Source organism: Falco naumanni, chromosome 3, assembly GCF_017639655.2.
Source record: "Falco naumanni isolate bFalNau1 chromosome 3, bFalNau1.pat, whole genome shotgun sequence".
Classification (NCBI taxonomy): domain Eukaryota; kingdom Metazoa; phylum Chordata; class Aves; order Falconiformes; family Falconidae; genus Falco; species Falco naumanni.
The window spans coordinates 99,034,859-99,059,022 of record NC_054056.1 but is presented as its reverse complement, the minus strand read 5'-3'; the positions used below and the strand labels follow the sequence as shown (position 1 = coordinate 99,059,022).

Below are 24,164 nucleotides of genomic sequence, written 5' to 3'. Positions count from 1 at the left end.
GTTAGCCAGGACTGCTGATAAATGATTGAAAGTGGCTCAGTGAGTTTATATGATCCTGTTGAAATTAGGTCAGTCAGAATTAGTATGTTAAAGTGGAAGAGGAACACAAGTGCCTTGTATTACTGTGGTATGGCTTTTCTTTGTTTCTTTTTTCTTTTAGGGCAATAGTCTTGCTTTCACTTGGCATATCTCTCAAAGATAGTCTCATAGTTACGAATTTTAGAGGTCCTTTTGTATTTGGGTTTATTTATTAATCTAGGGTTTTTCTAAAATACAAATATTCTTAGCATTTCAAAAAAGTCCTAATCTGTACTTTAATACATATATTTCAATTTGCTTGTCATTTTAATGGCTGTGCCTAAAGTTTTCCATAGCATCTGTCACAACATCATGAATATCCTGCACATATGCATCACTAAAGTTGTTAGATGGTTTGGATGCTTCCTTGTGGACTTTCAGAAGCTCAGAACACTCCTTTTGTGAGCTTTTGTTTGTTGGTTGGGTTTTTTTTGTTTGTTTGTTTCTTTGGGGTTTTGGTGGGTGTATTTAGTGGGGGTGGTGGCAGTGATGTACATAACTGAAAGCTTTGGTGTAACTGCAACCTAAACTTGTGTCATAATATCAGCGAGATTTTCCAGCTGATTTCTCTGATGGCTTCATTTTCTGCCATACTGTCCAAAACCAGATTTGAGAAGTCTTAGTTTATACTAAAATTTAGCATCTTATCTTGTATGCAAGAAGAATAAATTTTCTTTCCATCTCATGAAAGAAGGAGGTGTCTAAATTTAATGATTTTGATGATAGTTTAAAAGATCACACTCTGAATGGAAATATGAAGTGCATTGGAAAATACAGACCAAATGAGTCATGTGATGGTAATACTAAACCTTAAATGTGTAAATCACCTAGTTTTGTTCACAGGTGAAGCTTTTAGTATTGTAAATTTGAATAATTGGTATGTGTACTAAAATGTGTGGTAAAATCCCTGGCTGAAAGGAAAGACAAGGTATTCTAATATATTGACTGTAGATGAAGACAATTTCCACTAGTCATTCAGGATGATAAAGCAGTTTCACTCATACCACTTTGATAAATGCATAGCATCTAGAATTAATTAAAAGTAAGTAATGAATTTCTGCAATTGTATAATATTCTTACAATTAATTGTTATAACATTTATTTATTTAAATAATGAAAATATGGTAATTTCAATGAGGAAATGAAACCCTCGATAATAACATTGTCATCATGTTTAGGATGCATTCTCTATCACTTCTGTGCTGATTTACTGCTAAAAATAAAATTACAAGCTCATAGTTATGCAAGATTTGTTTTCTCTACAAACAAATAAGTTTCTCATTTAGTTCTTGAAACATTTCACATTGAAACATTCCCTGAGTTTTGAGCTCATATTTCCGTTATACTCAGGCAGACTGGCAACACATCTGGAAACTGATACGTGCTTACATCTGCTTTAGGGATCATATTGATGAAGACCTGTTTCTCCTGGTTACAGCGATTGAATGGCTAGAAAATTTTCATTTTTTCTTTCACACGTTTTCTTTGTATACCTTTTGATAATTGATATGTAGGAGTTTTTCAATGTCCCCTTATTTTATATTCTTATTTTCCACTGAAAATTGTTTTTGTTTTGCCTACTAATCAAAATAAAAAATAATTATTCAAGTATCAATTTCATCCATACGATTCAGGAAGCTGAAGTGATAATTTGTTTTAGTTGAATTAACTGATGAATCATCTGATCTAAACAATAACGTTTACTAGTACGATAATAAAAGATAATTATTATACTCAGAAAGCTGTTTTACTTTTAATTAGTAGCTCTAAATTAGCTGAGAGGTGATTGAAAAACCAAACAGCTTTTTCAAAGTGACTTTTCAATTACATTTAGAACCCTTATTACTTAATTAATAAGATATCTTGAATTAAACCTGGTATCTTAATATTTTTCTTAATTGTGCCTCAAATAAATTAACATTGGATTATTATTTTATTATTATTATTGTTGTTATTATTATTATTACAGAGTTAAAATTGTTTATTCCTTCTATTATTTGTATTGCTTAAGAGGTTAGTGTCCCTGTGGTCCCTACATTACCATTATAGAGAGACTTAACTACAAATCTATTAAGGGGAGACCAACCTTCAAATTTAGGCACCTTGTTTAAACACCTCATTAGCCAATTTCATTTTCCTTTGCTATATTTTTTGTTATAAATTTTTTACATTGAAAAATCAGTTCTTGGAAAAGCTATAGGGTTGTAGAGTGCAACTAAGCTAAACTTCATCTTGTTTGTGTCTTTGGAGATAATAGTTTGCTTACTTATTAATAGTTTTGTGATTACAGTCCTAAGAACGATCAACAAAAATAATTATTCTTGATCAGTCCTCTTTAGGGATACTCTGTTATATATAGGCTACTGTTAAGATCTACAGGAAAACATCAAAAACTTGCAGGCATGTTTTATTTCTTCTTCCGTTCAGAGACTGTAGTATAAAAAGGAGCAATAAACAACATTCAGACATTTTGCTTTTACCAGTATACTCCTCTTTCTTTCATAAAAAGTTGCTTAGACAGTCAGATGCTATAAAAGTGTGATTCAGATGTGTTTTCTAAAAGCAAATAAGCAATTATATAAGAAAGCAATGAAGCAGGACTATGAAATGCTGCCGGTGCTCAAGATTAGCAAGATATTCCAAGATGCAAGACACAGTTCAGAATGCTTTTGTAGTAGCAAGGCAATGTCCTCCTATGTGGTGCTTATTCTAACTTCTTCTGCTCATTTTTGTTCATAAAACAAACAGAAGAGGTGACCGCAGAGCATGCAATGGTCTCAGGATATTATTGTCTGTGTAGTAACTTTCTCAGCACAAAACATATATCTCTAGCTGTTAGCTAGACTTGACTGTTGGCTGTTAGCTAGCTTGACTGTACAGTCTTGATCTTTTTTCGCCCCATCCTGTTTACACACTCGCTGCAGGAGACTACCAAAAAAAAAAAAAAAAAAAAAAAGTGTCAGCTGTAGGCTATAATTACTGGTCCTGAGAGAAGCCTGCCACCTAATTGTCTTTTCTTTCTCACAGTATCCTGGCTGCTTGCACAGCATAATGGTAAAAAAAAAAAATTGTCTTTTTTGTTTTAAATAAGAGGCTGGAGAGGACAGAAGTACACTTTAACTTTGGGATCTGAAGAAAAGTTTTTTCACAAATGCAGAGATTATTAAGAAATAGAGCCGTAAAGCAGAAGTGACAATACGATGTTAAGAAGTTGTTAATATCTGGATACTAGGAAAAAAAATACTCCTCTTCGTTATCTTCAATAATTGACTCATGTATGCTTATTCTTGCCTTAATTCCCATTGCTGATGTTCTTAAGAATTACTTAGAAGCATGAATACATAGTTTATCTTAAACAAAAGCAAAAATTTCAGAATGTGTCTCTAAAACTTGAAAAAATTTACAAAGATTAATGCCTAAATTAAGTACTTAAATTAAATAGGCATATTCTGGTAGGCCTGTATAGGGCAAGGATTTTCTGGTGATTTCTGTGACTGAGTACTTGTATGAAAATTCCTCTCATCTAACTTCAATAACTTTATGGAGAAATAAAAAGTAGATTGGCATAAAGTGTTTCTAAAACCACTGTACAAAGATAGACAACTCTTTCAATTTAAGGCTGGCTCAGTTACCTAATATTAATAGGACCCTAATTTAGAGCTATTGATTAAGTATCTAACAATATGAATACCAGCTTCAGCAAGGCTTAAAATGCATTTGATCACTTGTTATTCTTGTTAGCACTATTTTTTTACCAATTATTGTAATAAATAGGAAAACTTATTTTCCTAATAAGAATACTTTGTAAAAGCTTTTTTACATTAATCCATCTGGTTTTGTTGTAGTTGTTTCCCACCCCCCCACCCCCCCGCCGAGTTTTCTATTGACTACAAATATAGTCAAAGACTGTTGGGAATTAGTTAGGTGATCACAATATGGGTTGTAATCATATAAATGATCATATGAAAATCCTTCAAGTTTTAGAATAATTTTTGTGGGAGGATGACCTTCTTTGAAAAAGGATATATTCAACTTCTGTGATTTGTTTAGAAAAGCTTTTAAGGGTTTTCTATCTGCCCTTAATATGTGAAAGAAGATAATGTAATTTTATTCTATAACATTTCTAATCATTAGTATTTTTCTCTTTATTTGTGCAGTTAGGAATAGTATTTTTTACTTTTGGCTGTCTAATTAGAAATTAACCTGAATAAGAAGGAGATAATTAAATTAGTTATCATGCTTAACTTTATTTCCTAATATAAAAAAACCTAAAGCTCTGTGTAGTTTAAATTTTTAAATTTAACAGCAACTTATGTTCATAATTTATTTTCTAATTATTTTGTGGCCACTATTCCTCCAAAGACTGTTGTATTAAAACAAAACCAATGCCAAACAGAAACCCAAAACTGACTTCGTAATTAAAATGAGGGCTTGTCCTAGACAAGTCTCATTAAATCAAATTCTCTCTTTACTTTTCAAAATAAGGTCATCTAAGACTAATTTTTCCTGGACCCTATTCAAAGTGGTAAATTTTACACTCCATGCATCTATAATCTAAGTTTACTTTGTTTTCACAGAATATAAATAACTGGAAACAAATAAGAGATTTTCTTGATAAAGGAGGCAAAGAAATTGATTCTGCCACACTTTTCCTCAACTATGTTTTTACAAGTTCCCTGTACCTTTTTAAAAATAAATGAATATCAGAAACAAATACAACAATATTATCAAAAACCCCTCACTTTACAGAATTAATGTTAGCAAGTATAATGTTTTTTAAAGAATACCTTTGTTTAAACACACTAATTATGTGGCATAGTTAGGTTCATTGGTGATAACCATTTAGGTAGTGGCCAAATTGGAGAAGGCTTTCTTTTGCCATTTATCAGCAGGAAGCAGCCCTAATCTAGATGAAGAAATGCCTTGTTTGATGCACTAGTTAATGTTTATGGGGATGATTGGAGGCTCTTCCACAGCATTGGTGAATTGGTATTTTTGTGTTTATGTATGCCACATCTCCATTAGTAATTCTGAGTCTATAAATGCATTCGTATTTGTAAATAATCGTATAGTCTCTCACTTACCATAGAATGATTGAATGTTTGGGTTGGAAGGGATCATAATAATTAATTTAGTCTACCACCCCTGCCAAGGGAAGGGACATCTTTCATTAAACCAGGTTACTCAAAGCCCTGTCCAACTGGACCTTGAACACTTCCAGGGATGGGGCATCCACAACTTAGGCTTAACCGGTTCCAGTGCCTCACCACCCTCATCATAAAAAAATAATAATATATTCTTCCTTCTATCAATCTAAATCTACCCTCTTTTAGTTTAAAGCTGTTCTCCATGAAAATGGTGTATACAAAGAAAACATAATGAAAAAAGGGGTCTTTGAAAAATTGATTTTGCTTCCTATGTCAACAACAGAATATATGAGGTACAGCAAAAAGCAGATCCAGAGTTAACAGTTACTTGAAACATTTTCTCTGCCTCAGGGGAGCTATAGAGCTATAGCTGGGAATCTTGTCCAAGACTCATTTTTAAAACGCAAGGAGGTTAAAAGAAGTATCTTGGAGAAGAGTGCATCTCTGGGATATACTGATCCATTTTGCTCCATGAATGGGATGTCAAATAAGAAACAATAGAATCTGCTGATAAAAGCATATGGCTTCAGAGGCTGAAATCATGTTACTTAAGTCAGTGCATACTATTCAATAAGGTACCTCATACAGCACAATACAAGATGAGAGCATACGCCAGCAACTAACTTCTTCAACCAAAGTTCTAGTGAATCTAGTTTTAAATAGCTTAATTCCAAATAACTGCAACTTGGATACGTCGTGACACCTCACGGTGTCACGACATATATGCCCAAGGGTTGAAGAAATTAACAAAATATCCTTTTCTGGGTAGAGGAGTCATAAATAGTTACACATAATGAATTTGGTGGAGCCCAGACTGCTGTTTTGAAAACTGTTTTTTAAAAGTTAATAGCAGAGTACTTTTGGTCCCCCTTGACAAAAAGACAAAAAAATTCCATAGCAAAAAGGAAATAAATATCTCTGCTGTGAGATACTTGACCATGTGCATCTTTTTAGTGGGATTGTGTCCATTATGTCTAATCAGAGGGTGTGAGAATTTAAATTAAATCACTTCCTTTTCCTTGTTTGAACTTTTTTTTTTTTTTTAATGTATACTTCTTGTCACATAAAAAAAACCCAATGGAGAGAAAGAACCATATATCATTCTGTAAAACTGTTTAAAAAAACCAGCAAGAAATAATACACATTTGCATGTATATTTTAGCTGGGTAAAGCACTTACAATCTCTTCATCTCTGTTTACACATCTGTAAAACAGAATAATATTAACCTCAAAGAAGTCCTATGAAAAGTAGTCAGAGCAACATGTAAACAGTTAAGTACAAAAAGGTGCTGTGTAAACCTGAAATTAAATACAAAACCTATGGTTTATGTTACACTAAAAAATCCCCACGTGACACTCAGCAGTAAGCAATTAACTGTTTCTTACAGTCGCATGCGTTCCCTTTGAAGCCCTAACATTTTCTTGTAACTGACATACTATTGAATTGTTACCCCTGATTTATCACACACTGTGATTCTGGGTTTGCAGACTAATAAAAATGAACATTTCAGTTAAAAGAAGTATAAGGAGATGGACAGTAGGTACACTTTTCTATTATTTGATAAATTTTAATGCAATTTACTAAGGTAGAAATATTATTTTGCTTTTCAAAATCTCATAGTTTGGGTAATATAAATGGTATCAGGTATTCTTTTCAAAAATTTATTTTCTCAGGTACTATAATTGGAATGCTTATTGATGGACTTTCAGAGAAGTGAACACTTTTTTCTCCCTCGCTTAGAGTAGATTTGAGCTAGAAGTTTAAATAGAAAGCTGTAAGAATTGAGGGACAAAAGCTGAAATCTGGCTTCTAAAAACAGTGATATATTCTTTGGGACATAGAAAGAAAACAATTTAAAATGAGCAAGTAGGAACAGATTTTATTTCTTTTTGAACTTTCACAGTTCGAATAAGCTGTCAACTAATAGTACCGAAAGGTATATAATCATCTGATCTTCCAGAAGCAAAGGTTAAATTCTTGCTGAGAGAAAAATGGTTGAAGGAGATTCAACCTTCTGACTGAGAAAAAAGTTCAAAGTGTAATTATATGTATTCTATGTAATGTATTTAGGTATGCGATTGCGTCTCTATTTTTAATATTTGTAAATTACCAGTTACTAAGATCAAAGCCTTCTGGATTTTTTAATACTATTCAAGAAAATTAAGGCTGTCAATAGTGTAGTCAAATATGGAATGATGTTATGCTACCTGCAACGTATGTGATTGTATTGTGCATATATCACGAGTTAATATAAAGTGAAGCAGAAACATCATTGATGCTGTTCTTTTTGGTTGAGTGCATACTCCTTTCTGCTTAAAGATAATATCCTATGCTATGTCTAATAGAACAGAAATAAGTTCAGATTTTGTAACTTAATACCTTTATAACATATTTTTTTTAAAATGTGCTTATACTTACCTACATTAGAAATTACTGTTTAGAAATATCACAGCTGTGAGTATACCAGTATTCATATTAAAATCATGAAGACTGCAGACTTCATCAGGCATACTGATCAAACTTTAACCTAAATAAATCAGGAATACATAGAGGGGAGAAAACTAAAACAAAAAAAGTACTAGATAATGGAATAATTTGTGTAAATACATGCTGCAGCTCCATCACTTAAGGTGTTTAAATCAAGACTTTTCAGTCTTAATAGCTACAAATTCTGAAGCTGTAGACCTGGACCATAAGAATCATCATAATATCATGTCAGAGGATAAGGATCTGCCCAACACAGTGTCCTTTTAGCAGCAGTAAATGTGGCAATCCCGGTAAAATGTAATCTTAGGATAATGCTTACTGATGGTTCTCAGAAGTACTTTCTCAGTCTCCATTAATCTGTGATTGAAGGAGCTGTGGATCTATACATAGTAGCTTTGTTTTTAATGGCTCCTCATGAGCTTTCTTCCATTAATTTACAAAACTGCTTTTTTAGGCCATTTAGGTTTAGCATTTTTGATGACAACCTGTAGCAAGCATTTCCACTTCTTAAGCGTGTATTGTGAAAAGAAACATTCCCAGTTTTAAACATGCTATTGTCTTTTTTACTTGATGCTCTCCAATTCTTATACTTGATAGGACTATAAAAATAATTCTCTGTTCAATTTCACCATGCATCTCATGATTTTATAGATTCCTGTCATGTTTGCCCTTAATAATCTCCTTTTCAGAATGAAGAATTCAAATCTATTTATGATTAAAAGAGGCCAATACATGATTGCTACTATCCTGCTTATCCTTCTCTAAATATTTTCTAATTTCACTTAATTTTTTTATAGACGCCAGTCTAAAATTTCTATCCCCTGCACCCTGGATTTTCATATTTGTGTTAAAATTGCTTGCTTTTCTCTGCTCTTTTCTTGATAAGTCCTCATATTGTATTCCCTTTCTGTCACTACTGAGCAGTGAACTGATGTTTCACAGGAATTACCTGTTACAAACTCAAGATCTCAGTCCCAGGTGGTTAATAGCTAATTCAAAGCCCATCATTGTGAATATAAACCAGGTTTATTTTTTTTCCTCATGTGCATTGCTCTACAGTAAATTTCATCTAATATTTTATTACTAACCATTCATTACCATAATGCCTTTCTGTAACTTTTCAGTTAGTTCTTGCTTTTACTTCTTTGAAAACTTAATGCCATCAACATATTTTACAACTATTACTTGCAGATTTCTATATAATTTAAGAAAATATTGAAAATCACAGTTCCTGACACAAACACCTTTACAGCTTCATGCATTGAAGAAAAATATTTATGCCTACTGTTGTTTTCCTGAATTTCTAAATCATGTATATTTATTTTTTTTTAAACAGCATTTGCTGAAATACTTTGTTGACTGCTTCTTGAAAATTGTGGAGCGAGGTTCTTCTTACAGTTAACATATGCGTCATTTCCTTAAGATAAACAAATGTAACTTCTGTCCTAAATGTCTGCATGGAAATGTTGTGTAATATAACTTCATGGAAATAGGGGATAAAAGCTTTATAATTGGCGATGTATATTTAGGCCAATGTATTTGTAAAGTTAAACCCATGCTGGATAAGGACCTGATTAGTCATCTTGCAGGATCACTTAGCATAAATAGCAATAACTGATGTGCTGTTATAGATATTTAAGCTCTTAAGCTTTGCCTATTGGCTTGGTAAAAAAAAAAAATCGGAAAGCACAGCATGTGCAAAGTAGATATGAAACACAATTTTCTCATTGGTGTTTTAGTTAGGATTACAACATTAATCACTGATGGATCTGGGAAGCATTATCATAGATTTAGGATATGTTGTGTTAGTTACCAGAAAAATTCCTAATAAAAAAAAAATAGACCAAAGATCTACCTTAGCTGTTAGGGAAGATTACATGTAGGACTGAAATAATATAGGAAAATTTCTGCACATCTAATGGTGTTTCAATAGGATATTTTGAAACTATGGTGTATTTTTACATCAGTGTAATACCTAACTTATCAGTAGGCTTTTCCATGCAACTTTTCTTCAGATTAAGTAAATTCTAAGTTTCTTAATCTCACTCTAGTCAGTGCTCTGGGTCTGTTCACTCACTCTCAGTCTATTAAATAAAATATGGTTATTGCTTATAGCTGTCTATCTTATAGCTGTTTTGTTTGGTTTGGTTTTTTTACAAACTGCTCTGCTTGGACTGTATTATCATTTCAGCCTCCTTTCCCTTGTTTAGAAATAACACTAGCAATACTTCAGAGGAAATGGTATATTTTTCACTCAAAACTTTGAGACTGACATTCTTCCAAAAAAATAGAATGAGGACAATATAGTAATCCTTAAGCAAATGTCACAGGAATAGAGGCCTTTATATTTTTAAGTGTGGTGTTATGATCTAAATGGAAAAAAAAGATAAGCTATGAAGCATTTGAAAGCTTTCCAGCATGCCACAGTTATTAGAAACAACATCATCTTCATCATATAGGTAGTAGTGTTGCTTTTTTTCCACTTAGAATATATGCTTATATCTTGGTTTGCAATTTATTTTTCTTCTGTATACCTGCTTTTCTTCTGTACACCTATTTTTGTTCTGTACTTTTTGCTAGCTTTCAACAAGCACTGTTTTCCCTCTTTTGGACATACTATAATTATCTCTGGTTTTCTAAGTGTCTTCTTGTACCCTTGTTTTATAGGAACTAAATTAAACTAAATGAAAGAATATGCATGTTAGCGTTGAACAGTCTAATCGGTTCAGTGATGTTTGATTGTTTTTGATATTGAGGAATCACCATTTTTGAATCAGTATAAAAAATTCTGTACAACAACTTGTCCTTAAACTGTGAGCTGAATGTGATCTGTGTATAATAAGAGCATACATAAACAGACAGTAAGACACAACTAAGCAAGCATTAGTAAACCATTTGTGAAGTTCCTCACTGGCTGGAAATACCTTTGCTTCATGCCAGTTAATATGCTAGAAACTTGTAGCACCAGTAGCTTGTCATAGTTTCTTCTTGTCTTACTTTTCATAATAATTGTTGAATCTCATTAATTGAAGGAAAACCTAGTGTAAATTACTGGTATTTGAATATAGGTAGCTGATTTTACAAATTTTAAAGTAAATTTTGGAGAAGTCTTATTCTTCCACTTTCAAAAGTACTTACATATAAGCACACAAGAGAAAATATGGCATAATAAGTGTCATTAAAGGGAAATTCTCTGTCAGTATACAATTAGATACTTTGATATTGATGTTGGATGAAAAAGCAACATATCCTTTTCTAGAACTCTGCCCTTGTCCTTTTCACAAAATATGTCCTTATTCGTTTCTTTTAAAAAGAAGAACAAAACAGTATACTCTGAAAGAAACTTATGCTTTCTGTTGCTGGACACATGACATTATAACACATCATTTGTGCATAGGTAAAACTACATTTGTTTATTTAGCACATTTTTTATTTAGTGGGATATAATTTCAGTTTTTCAGTTTATAGTCAAGTTTTTAAAAGACTGTTTTGTAAGACAACAAGAATAAATTGTTTCTGTAAGGTAAAAACATTATGGATGAGGTTAATCTCAGTTTTCTTCAGCTATCTAAAAACTGAATATCTAGTTTACACTAGTTATCCAGGTTCTACCTCTAGTTAATGGAGAAAGATAGTGCCCTCCAGAGCATGATTCATTCCACTTCAGGAAAAATGTCAAGAAATAAACCCCAAAAAACGATATATCTTTTAGGTAGCTTAGGCAAAATGATATAAATTCATTTTAGGTATACAATCAATCTTAAGACTTTTTTGTCTGTAGGGATAAATAAACTAATTTAAACACTTACCTGTTTAAATGCATAATAATAATAATAGATGTTTGAGTTTTAGTTTAGTCAAACTGAAACAAACCAATGGAAAGAATAGAAGGTGGTACGGTGTGGTGTTTCTTTTGCAGTTCTGTGTTACATAGCAGATGCAACATACTAATATTATTTATTATTATGGCAAATAGTATAGTATATAATATATATACTGTGATAGTATATACTATAATTAATATAATGTAACCTAATATAATCAGTAATTTAAAAATAGTGTTTTGAATTTTTTTCCCCCACCTATTGTGCTGTTGCATATCCAGAAAGGGTTTCACATGTAGGTATAACGAGACAGGCCAAGTGAGAGGGCCTGGAGCTGCAGAAAAGGGGAAGCAGAAGGGGAGACTGAGGTTTGAAACCAAAGGAAAATTATAAATGATGTAATGTAATCAACTTTGCTGATTTTGGAGGAAAGAAATGTGTTAATTAGGAGAGTTCAATCATGTTTCAGCTCCAGGAAAGGGCCTAAAACTGACTTTTCTCCCAGTTTATATGGAATTATGCCCATCTGTGGCAAAAATTATATGTAGCTTTTTCTGTGCAATTTCTCTTGATTTCCTCATTCTGAGCTTCTGGTGCTTCTAACTGCCCCATCTCCTGTCCCCAAACACATTCTTACTGTCTTTTCATATATTCAGATAAACAGTTTCTTTTCTCAAACACAAGAAGATACAGCACTTCCCATGTCCTTCCTCTCTTAGCCTGGGAGCGCAGGAATACAGTAACAAGGAAGAGGACAGGCCAGCATGTTTTCAGTCAACACTTTATTTACAGAAGAAAAATGAAGGAAGAACAGCAGACTGTGCTTACAGCTCAGACCTAGAGCCGTGCACTCCAGCTTTTTGTGTCTCTGAGATGACAGAATGGAACAGGTATTTTCTTCATCTTCGTGTGCGGGAGGAAAACAGCACCTGAGAGCTTTAAGAACCAGAACTCTTTCTGCCATTCCTTACCTGTTCCTTGTTTGTACAGAGAATCCTTTATTCTTTCTTTTCCTCCCTAATCTTCTGGATGTCCTGACAGGAAATGTAGGACTTCACCTGAGAGAACAGGTGAGACTACCGATGGAACATGGGTAGCTCGCAATGAAAGGCAGATAGTTCAGTAAAGGTTTTTTTCACAGACTAAGATTAAAAAAAAAAGACAGTGGTGTATGTCAGATCATACATTGTGAAGAACTAGTATAAATTCATGTTGATTTGCCTTGTCCAAGTACAGTTACCTGGCACACCCATGTGTGGTTTGGAAAATCTCCACAACTTTTATGTTGACCATTGATATTAAATATAACCTGATTCACATGTGTTTAGTTTGCTAATAACCATAAACTTGTGCTATTCCTATGATAGTATTGAAATACAATTCCATTATATTTGATGGCTTAGGTAGGTTTGTGTTGGCTAGTCACAGAATCACAGAATGGTTGGGGTTGGAAGGGACCTCTGGAGATCGCTTAGTCCAAACCTCTTCTCACCTAGAGCAGGCTGCACAGGATCACGTCCAGGCACCTTTTGAGTATTTTCAGAGGAGATTCCGCAGCCTCTCTGGGCAGCCTGCTCCAGTGCTGTATCACCCTCAAAGTAAAGAAGTTCTTCATCATATTCAGATGGAAGTTCCTGTGTTTCAGTTTCTGCCCATTGCACCTTGTCCTGTTGCTGGGCACCACTGAAAAGAGCCTGGCCCCATTCTCTCGACACCTACACTTAACACATTTGTATGCATTAATAAAATACCCTCTCAGTCTCCTCCAGGCTAAGTAGACCCAGCTCTCTCAGCCTTTCCTCATAAGGGAGATGCTCCAGTCCCCAAATCATCTTTGCAGCCCTCTGCCGGACCCTCTGCAGTAGTTCCTTGTCTTTCTTGAAGTTATACATTAACACATTGGGAAACTTGTGTAAGGGCAATCTGTAGCTTCAGTAGCTATAGAAAATGTATATAATTAAATATTTAGTGTATTATGTATATATATACATATGTGTTCCTTTTATCTTTTGACAGATTTAAAAACTTAATTTTCAGTTATTTCATGTTTTCTATTTTTTATATCTGATTATTTTTTGCAACATTATGTGTACTCCATTCAGTTTCATTTGCTCATTCACTCTGGTTAATAATTATCTGTTGGTGATAAGCAGTTCCATACCCTTACTCATGTAAGTAAAAATACCTTTTCTAGTAGTTTACACATAAACATATCACTAGCCTTATTTTGACCTCTAGTCTGCAGTGCACACTGCATAAGAGGCTTACACTGTTAAAATTAGTTTTTACTGCTTCCAAGTTCAGGAACACTAAATAGCTGTTTTATTTTGGTATTTGCTTGGAAATTAATTTGGATTTACTGAACAGGGTACTACTAGTAGGGATTCTACTTTGTATTCACAAGCACTTAATATTTTTCCTGTCACAGCATATGCTAAAAAGTGTCAGCCATTACAGAGAAATCTAACAAATATTGCTAAAGGTTACTGCTACAGACATTGAGTAGTCTGAATTTATTAGAAATAACTGGCAGGCAACCAGACATTTGGAATTGTAAGAGAAGTCCAAAAAATTACACCTCTGCTACTATTTTCATTTAAAAATTGAACAGTGATAGTAACACTGCTAGGCTCAGAGATATGCGGTTATTGTTATGGCAAACGGAAGTATTCCACTGAACAGTATAAGATGAGAGCTTCCAATTTGTTTATGTAAGCTGGTCAAAATTTATTTAAGTTTCCTTAACAAAAGCAATATTTATATATGCATGAATTCTGTAAGATCATCTCTTTAAGATGTCATCTTTCAGTCTTTCCCTTCAAAAATCCTTCTCAGTGATTACTGAAAAATTTCTCTTCAAAGAGCCCAACATTCATTCAAGTTATCTTGCAGTTTTACTGGACATTTTTCTCAGGCAAAAAGGGGTGAATAGCAGTTCATTTGGTGTCTACATGAGTGTAATCTAATTTTAAAATACTGTCAGTCCATCATTACAGTGTATTGCTAGTTCATCCTAAATACAAAGAAAAACTTCATACAGTTTTTATCTGTTGCTTGTTATGAAGCTAAATATTTAAAAGGATTACTCACAGAAGGCTAGGTTCAACAGGAGGAAGCAGATAGAAATTCTAACAGTTGGTATCCTCTGACTTTTTCAACAACATAGTAAAAGTCATTTTTCTCCTTTCACCATAAGTTAAGACAGCAATAAGTCATATAAACCTTTCTACCTTTAGCATCTGTGAGTTTATTAAACATATTTTCTATTATTAAACAATTTTATGTAAAATTCTTGCCTTGCAGTATATGAATGTTAAGCTACTTCATATGAATAAATAATAAAGCTTAACTTTAAAATCCTCTAACATGCATATATTCTGCTGTTTGTTTATGGATTTTATTTTTTCCAAGGCTAATACATATACATGGCTAATTCTAGGTGTCTTGAAGGTGACATCCAAAGGAAATGGTAGAAGAACTGGAAAACTTAAATGATGTCTTGTTTCTCACAAAAAAAAAAAAAAAAAGAAATATCTTTCCTCCCCTCCTCTTCCTAAAACAAAACAAACAGCAATGAAACCTAGTTTGTTGTTATACTACTGTGTCACCTCTTAATGCAGTTGTCTGTTTTTGTGGAGAATTCGTCTTATGGGAAAGGGCACAAGATTTTCTCCTATCTGATGATCATCTGATTGATGACTCTAATCCGATTAGCTGTAAAGCCTTGTTGAGTCTTTCTCATTGAGAGACAATCTCACAGAATAGTTTCCTGCTTTTTGCTTCCTATAGTTATGTCTGAATCCTATTTAAAGCATAGCTTTTCTCTGTTGTCACTTATCATTAAGCTGACCGGGCATGATCCATCCCTTAGCACAGTGAATGGGGTCTCCAGACTAGGGAGCTAAGATGCAGGAAAAGTTTGCGTTTTTTGCTTCTTAGTGTACTTGTTATCTTTAATCACCATAGAGATCATTTCTCTAGTGAGAGATTTCTCTCTCTCTGTCTTTTAAAGAAGGTTGTAGCTTCTGAACAATGTTGCACTTCCGTCCCCCCCCCCCCCCTTTTTTTTTATTCTCAAACAAAACTTAAATATGGTATTATAAGTCTTTTATAAGACCTGATAGGAAAAACTTCACAGCTAAATCATAAGCAAAGAGAGGATGTCATCAGTGGAGTTGATGAAGAATATATTTTTTTCTTTCACTGTGAAATAAAATTCCCATGCTGTTGTGGGCAAAACTCTCTTTTGGAAAGATTATTTAGTCTGATGACAGAAATTCTGTTTAAAACTATGAGAAGTTACCTTCTGCAGAGCAACTTTGAATTCTGAGGAAGTCCTTTAGCTCTGTAATAAGTGTATACCACAATCATTAGATACCAGAACACCTTATTTTTTCATTCACAATCAGAATAAACCTATTTTAAACATAGTAGAAAAGATTTATTTAAAATGCCATGATCAAGCATGATGATAACTTAAAAGTATCATTCATAGCAAATGGATTGCTTTATCTGGGTTTTCGTTTGTTGGGATTTTTTTTTTTCAGTTCTTCAAAACTAATTTGGTACAAGAGAAACGGTGATGTTACTGTAGAAAATAACAACCATGATGTAAGCCATGTATATCTTTCCCAGACTGAAACAGGTTTTCTTACTCCCGTTTGAAATAGCTCATGGTTGGGTACATATATGTATATTAAGAATTACAGAGGTAATTTAGGCCGTATTTTATTTACTAGGGTTGATATTCCTTTTGTCAGTGACAGTTACTAAGACCTATCATTATAAGTGCTGATTCAGTCTTGAAGCAAACATCTGAGCTTCATCAGGAAGGCAGAGACAAAATACAAATTCCAGTATATGTGGTAACAATGCTTAAACCATGTTAGTCCTTTTGGTAATATCTTAAAGGCAAGTGAATTATATCGGTAATGGACTTGATTTTACACTAAAGCTTTCTGAGTTCAATAAGTCATTAGGCATACAAAATATCCCGCTGATGTGAGTGGGAAACCTAGAGTTAGGAAAGACAGCTCATCTTATTCTGCTAATATCCATAACAGTTATTCAGAGTGTTTCTTTAGCTCTGATACCTGGCAGAAGCATATATTTTACCCAGGTAGATATAACTTGATCAGGACAGTCCAAATGGCTATTATACATTATCTGTAAAGGTTTGACTTTTCAGTTTGGTTTAATTCTTCACTGGGACAGAAGTGACAGCAATTCAGGGATCAGTATGGAAGATTCTGATGGTACATGGCCCTGGAGACATGGGAAGTCTATGGCATCATGTTAATTTTCAGGGATCACCTCCTCAAAGCTCAAGAGTGGTCCATCCCAATGATCAAGAAATAAGAAATGGTGGCAAAAGGCCTAAGTGGATGAACAAGGAGCTACTGACAAAACTTTAACATGACAAAGAAGTGTACAGGATGTTGAAGTGGGGTCAGATGTCCTGGAAGAAATACAGACAATTGAAACCCACTGCAAAGATGGGGTTAGGACAGCCAAAGCTCATCTGGAGCTGCATCTGGAAAGGCACGTGAAAGGATTCTACAGATAAATCAGCAACAAAAGGGAGAGTAGGGAAGATGTGGGTCCATTCTTGGATGGGGTAGGGTCCCTTGTGCAAAAGGATGCAGAGAAGACTGAATTACTAAATGCCTTCTTTCCTTCAGTCTTTACGAGTAAATCAGCCTTGAGCAGTCTCAGACCCCTGAGACCAGGAGAAAAGTCTAGAGCAAGGTGATTTGGAGGAGGACCAAGTGAGGCAGCACTTAATCAAAGTGGGCATACACAAGCCCATGGGACCTGATGGGATGCATCTGCAAGCACTGATGGAGGTCAGTTACCTTTGAAAGGTCATGATGGTTGAGAGAGGTTCCCAAGGGCTGGAAGACAAGAAACATCGCTCATCTTCAAGAATGGCAAGGAGAAGGATCGAGGGTACTATATGCCAGTTGACCTCACCTCTGTACCTGGGAAGAGGATAAAGAAAATAGTTCTGGTCTTCTTCTCCAAACATATTAAGGACAGGAAGATGACTGAAAGTTGCCATGGATTTAAAAAAAGGTAAATCAGTCCTAACGGATCAGATAGACTTTTACAATAACATGACTAGCTTGGTGGTTGAGTGGAGAGCACTGGATGTTGTTTAGCCTGACTTTAGCAAGCCTTTCAACACAGGCTTGCATAACATCCTCATTGGCAAACTGATGAAGTACCGACTAAATAAGCAGACAGTGAGGAGAACTGAAAACCAGCTGAACGGCCAAGCTCAAATGGTTGTGGTCAGCAGCATGAAGGATAGCTGGCAGTCAGTCAGTAACCGTGTACCCCAGGGACTGACACTGCAGCCAGTACTGTTTAGTGATAAATTACTGACATGATAAGACAGAGTGCACTCTCAGCAAGTCTGTAGATGATACAAAACTGGATGAGTGTCTGATACACCTATGGTTGTGCTGCCATTCAGAGGGACCTCAAAGGCTCAGAGAAAAGGGGAGATGAGAAGCTCATGAAGTTCAGCAGAAGGAAATAAACAGTCTGCAGCTAAGGAATAACCCCATGTACTAGTACAGGGTCCACCTGGCTGAAAAGCAGGTTTGTAGAAAAGGTTCTGAGGGTCCTGTTGGATGCCAAGTTGAACACGAGCCAGCATTGTCCCTTGTGGCAAAGAATGCCACCAGCCTCCTGGGATGTGTTCAGCAAAATGTTGCCAGCAGCTCGACAGATCAGCACTGGTGAGTTGCATTTGGGGTGGTGTATCTGGTGCTGGTCTCCCCAGTACGAGAGACGGGCATACTGGAGTGAGTCCAGCAAAAGGTGACGCAGATGACAAAGGGACTGGAGCATCAGACATACAAGGAGAAAGTGAAAGGCTTGGGACTGTTCAGCTTGGAGAAGAGAAAGTGCAGGGGGAACTCATCAATGTGTATAAATTCCTAGGAAATAAAAGAGGCAGATCCAGATTTCTCAGTGGTGCCCAGTGACAGAACAAGGGCCAATGGGCACAAACAGAAACTGAAATTCCCTTTAAACAAGAAAGAAACACCTTAGTATAAGGGAGACAGGACACTGGAACAGGTTGCCCAAAGAAGTTGTGAAGTCTCCATCCCTGTAGACATTTGAAACCTGACTGGCCATGGGCCTGCGCAGTCTGCTCTAAATGACTGTACTCTGAGCAAGAGGGCTGGTCTAGATGATCTCTGGAGGCTTCTAGTCTCAATTATTCTCTGATTTTGTAGTAGAAGTTATACAGATAATATTGTTCATTAATATAATATTGTGTAATTAATCCCAGTATTTTTTCTTATTTTTTAAACAGGCCAATTAAAGGACTGAAGTAATCTCTGTACATGTTTATTTTACGCTTTAAAACTGAAAAAAATTCCTTTGATGAAATCTTTAACCAGTCAACTATTTTGTGCCAATTCCATCTGCTGTTAGATTTTTGCAAACACATTAAAAATATCCGGATGTTATATTGATGAAGGCCAAAGAAACATCTAGATATTCGGAGGCATGGGAAATTCTCTTGTCTAGCTCTTGCCTGGTTAAAAGGGAGCTTGCTTGTGCTGATGTATTTTGAATTAATGAATTCCCTCAATTTCCTAAATTAATGACAGTATTAATACTAGAGTTTGCCTGGAATTTTGACAGAGAAAAAAAAATTCCCACAAATATAAAAGTATAAAAAGCATATATTTGTTGTTTGTTTTTTAAAAATTTTTTGAGGAAATACATAGTGTTGTAAATATGAAAATTCCAAGATGAAAGCTTCTTTGGATGCCCTAGCATTAGCAAAATGTTAAGTCACAAAATAGAGAGAGAAAGAAAGATATTTTATTTTTAAATAGCATTGCTACAAAGCAGTGAAGGCCAAGACAAACATAAATTCAGGAATAATTTGAAGCCCAAATTTATATGCCAAGTTTGGTCAGGTGACTTTTAATATTTCATGATAGTTGACAGGGTATATCATATGATAGTGAGCCATTTGTTAGGGAATACTTATTCATCCATCATTTAAAAAAAAAAACCTAGATCACCCCCAAATTCTTCAGTTAAAGTGTTTTCATCTTTATTTGGACTGGGTAATAACTTTCAACGAGTTTCCCAAAGGCAGATCATACTGAATATTCACCAATTTATTTATTTATTTATTTATTTATTTTTAATTTTGAAGCAGATACTTTGAAATTTTCTTCAACTTATATTACTTATGGTTTGTTTTTACGAAAATTGTTTTCAAGCACTAGGAAAAAAACAGAATAAACACATGCCATATGGGGTAGACAAGAATGACCCCAGAAAACACAGAAGCAATGAAATGTTCTTTTTCTAATAACTAGAATTTCTCTTCTTGTGACATAATTGCAGCTGGTCAGGTATCAGTCACTGATGTATTACAACATTTCACAGCTGATTTAATAAAAAATGAGTGTCCTGGCACAGGAAGAAGAAGGAAGATCTATAATCTATCTCCACTACTGGATCAACCATATTCCTGCTTGACTTGAAGAAGCAGCTTGATTCACTTAAACTTAAATTGATCATAAAACTGTGGGCTCAAAAACCCTTACCTGACCTTGCTGCTGTTTCATAGTAACTACTTTCTGCCAGTAGTTCCTATTTGTCAGTGCTTTTGTGTCTCAGCCATACTAATCACCTTAAGTTTCTTCATAATATATTTGATAGTAAATGATAAATTTTGGTTACCTTCTCAGATTTTACGTGTATTTTATTGAGAAATACGCAACTGACAGTGAAAAAACAGTTGCCAAAAATGATACGTAGACCTTTCTCTTTCCAAAATGACCAATTTAAAGTCACATATTTATTCACTTTCTTCAGTGTTATACTTTTAGACAGGAAGGTGCTTAAAACAAAGCTGGAGGCAATAACAATCTTGAAATACTTATGAAAGAAGCCTTTGGATGTGGCTCACTATATGGTATAAATGCTGTGTATATATTTTATAATAACCCATTACAACAGAAATATAGCTCATAAATTCTATTTTTACAGTTTTCCCCAGATACAGCTCTTGATAATAGTTACGTGTGCTTGTTAAGTTATGCCTCAACGTTTCCCTGAATTTTCCATGCATAGTTTGCAACTTAATTCAAAATGGGAAATAGCAGTGGAACTCATGAGGAACTTTACTTGTCTCAATAACAAAATGAAATTAATTGAGTATGAAAATAAGATTTGATAAAAGTACAAATGTGATAGAAACTATTAGCTGGATTAAGTTTGTTAGTTATCATTAACACCACCAAAGAGAAGAATGGAATGCAACTATTACTTTAAAAATAAGCAGAGCTAGTAAAAACATCAGTGTTTAATATTTTTGAGACTGAAGGAAAAATGACAGAGATAATTTGGTATCTCACTTATGGTTCCTCCTAAAAATGGACAAAAGTCTTCGGAAGTGTCTCACACACAGTTTTAAAATTACTTTTGTTTAAATTTTATAAATATGACATCTAGTCTTTCCCTTTAAAAAGAGGTTTTCTTTTTTAAAAATGGCTTCTTTTCTTGAAAAGGGAATATGATATGATCCTGCCTTTTTTTTTTTTTGAATCAGTAAAAAATAAAGAAAAAAGTCAACAATTTGAAGACATCACATTTTTAGTATACAGTTTTTCAAGCTTTAAGTGTATATAAATTGAAAGAATTGTAGATGCCTATCTTAGTCCTTTATAACAGAATATACCAGATAAAGATATCATAGAACATATGGCAAACAAATATAATATAGTAGCAACACGTTGGAATATTTGTATCAAAATACCTAACCTGGATAATGAACCAGAATTGGTTCTGTTACTCTTTATAGGTGTTCCAGTACCTACAAATATCTAACTACTTCCGTGTTTTAATATTTTTACTCCTTAAGCCATTTCCCCTCCATTGCTAGTTATGGTGATAAAATTAATATGTAGATGTTTTGTCAATACTAGAATTAGTAAATACTAGGCACTAGAATTAGTCCAAACAATCTGTTTTTCTTTTCACTGTTTACTTATATTGAAAGTGTAAACAGCTGTGATGTGAATGTGTTGCACAGGCTTTTGAACTTAAATGAAAAAATAATGTTCTTGAATTGAGTTGTTCTGTTGGCATGACTTTTACATTTTGTTGTTGTTATTCAGTGTATATATTCTGAAAAGTGTTTGTTGCTTTGAATCACTTGCTTATTTATTTTGCAATGATAAAGATGTTAATGTTCTTAAGAAAAATGAAACATTCCAAGGTAAGTAAAGCTTACAGAAGCTTATCAACAAATATTAATAAACCACAATATATAGCAGTATGCCTAGTATCATAAAGGAGGACATTTAACTGTGAATTTAGATGTTTGTTGGGTAGCAGAGAGCAGAGAATTCAAAAGTATATTCAACAGCAGAAAAATGGTGTATTGGGTCTGGCTGAGCCCCACTGCAGCCCTCTCAGTGCTGGGCTTTGTATTGGTAGCTAGCAAGACGGTGATAACACACCAGTGTTGGGGCTACCGCTGAGCAGTGCTGCACAGCATCAAGGCTGCCCCTTCAGCATTCCCCCTGCCCCTCACCAGCAGGCTGGGGGTGGGCAAGATTCAGGAGGGGAAACAGCCAGGACAGCTGACCCAAAGTAGCCAATGGGACATTCCATACCATGTGATCTCTGCTCAGATGTAAAAGCTAAGAGCAAGGAGGAGGATGGTGGGGCATTCGTTATTTACAATGTTTGTCTTCTGGAGGAACTGTTCCGTGTACTGAAGCCCTGTTTTCCGGGAAGTGGCCAAACAGCACCTGCTGATGGGAAGTAGAGAATAACATCTTTTGATTTCCTTTGCTTCCCTGTGCACAACCTCTGCTATTGCTTCATTAAACTGTCTTTATCTTGACTCACAAGGTTCTTTTTTTCATCTTATTTTCTCCCACCCTGTTCTGCTGAAGAGGGGAGTGATAGAGCGTCTTGGTGGGCACCTGGTGGCCAGCCAAGGTCAACCCACCACTAATGGTTTGGTTCCCTCATTACTAGAATCTTTTAATGAGTGTATGTGTGGTCTGTATACCTTCATTGTCTCTTTTATGTATATAGAATTACATTTTTATCCATGTACCACTGTAATGTTATAAAAAATAACTTTAATCATCAGAGTAACTAATTAAGTGATCAGAGAAGTTATGAAATAAACTTGGTTTTTATTTAAATATTTTTAAAACAATATATTAATGTATGTTTTGTTCTCTTATCTTTTTTTTTTTTTTTTTTTTCCTTTTTTATTCTGTCCCCCTTTTTTTTTGGCCATTGGTGCCTCTTGCTTTTCCTCCTTCCTGTTCGGTCAGTGGTTTTTGGCCAGTTTGTATTTTTCCAGACATCACTCCATGATGTAGTTGAAGTATACGATGGTCCAACTCTTCAGTCATCTTTGTTATCCTCTCTCTCAGGATCTCATTCAGGTATCCTTTGATAGAACTGTCATTAAACTGTTGTTTGTTTTTAGGAACCTAGAAAGATAGTGTAGTCAGTAAAAAAAGGAAAACATTATTGTCTTATTTTCATATATTCAGGCATATATATGAAATCAGGATTTTGAACTAAAAATATAATCATTCAAAACTCTGCATTAATGAATAAATGAGGTAAAATGGAATCTATTCTTTTTAGATTTTTTCCCCCTGATATTTAGCTACTATAGTGAGTGTTTGGGGCTTCTCACTCTGCATTTGTGACTTTTATTTAGCGAGCAATCTGAACTGTGTATTACATGCTTCAAAGGAAAAACAGTGTGTGTTTGTAGCAAAGTAAATTCTATAGATTATGTGCACATCTACTCGGTTAAAAGAGGTATGGATTTTGGGTTTGTTTGTTGATTTGTTTGTTGGAGGGGTTCTTGTAAAGAAAACCAACAAATATTCCTAATAACTCACATGAGTTTTAGTTCCCCTTTTTACAACAGCATAATACTGTCAACATAACATACTGAAGTTGCATATATCTTGCAAAGTTTACTGAAGTAGAACAAGGTTTTGGGTGGGTTATGTCCAGCTACAAAGATGATGACGGGTATTTTGAATGCTTCTTTAGGAAAAAGTGGTTATGATAGCTTTATATTTGCTTTTTTTGAGTAGGTGAATCCCTTCCATTGAGCTCAGGTAACCAGATCACGGTTAGATTTACTTCGGTTGGACCAGTAACAGCTAAAGGATTTCATTTTGTCTATCAAGGTGAGACAACCTGGACAAATGTGTACATTTATTCTTTTCATCACAAATTCTAAATCATCAGAGAGGAACAGACCAACAATGTAGAGGAAAGTAACAGCCTGTTAACAATACAACAAGTTTCACTATTTCTGCATGTTTTGAAAAATGTTTAGGATCATTCTTTTATGTGTATTTTAAGCTTAAATCAAATATTTAAGAATGAGAGGTTCCAAATTTAAGATGACAGTTATAGAAAGCAGCTGTTTCTGTTTGCTAATCTGGTTGACTAATGTTAGATGCATCTGGCTGCTCAAACCGGTTTATTTCTCAATTTAAATATGAATAACTTAGGTATTATTACCTGTGGGTGACTCAGTGATCTTACTGTTATTTAGATACTTCTGGTTTACATTATCTGCCTTTT

General features: G+C 34.4%; 1 protein-coding gene across 2 annotated transcripts in view; it reads left to right on the top strand.

Moving 5' to 3' along the window:
• Positions 1-24,164, top strand: part of CSMD3 (CUB and Sushi multiple domains 3) — a 726,030-nt gene that overhangs the window by 565,860 nt on the left and 136,006 nt on the right. For both annotated transcript variants that reach the window (XM_040588420.1, XM_040588419.1), the window contains 2 exons: positions 22,880-22,993; positions 23,666-23,761. In XM_040588420.1, the coding sequence (XP_040444354.1) occupies positions 22,880-22,993; positions 23,666-23,761 (210 nt within the window). The remainder of the gene's footprint in view (positions 1-22,879; positions 22,994-23,665; positions 23,762-24,164) is intronic.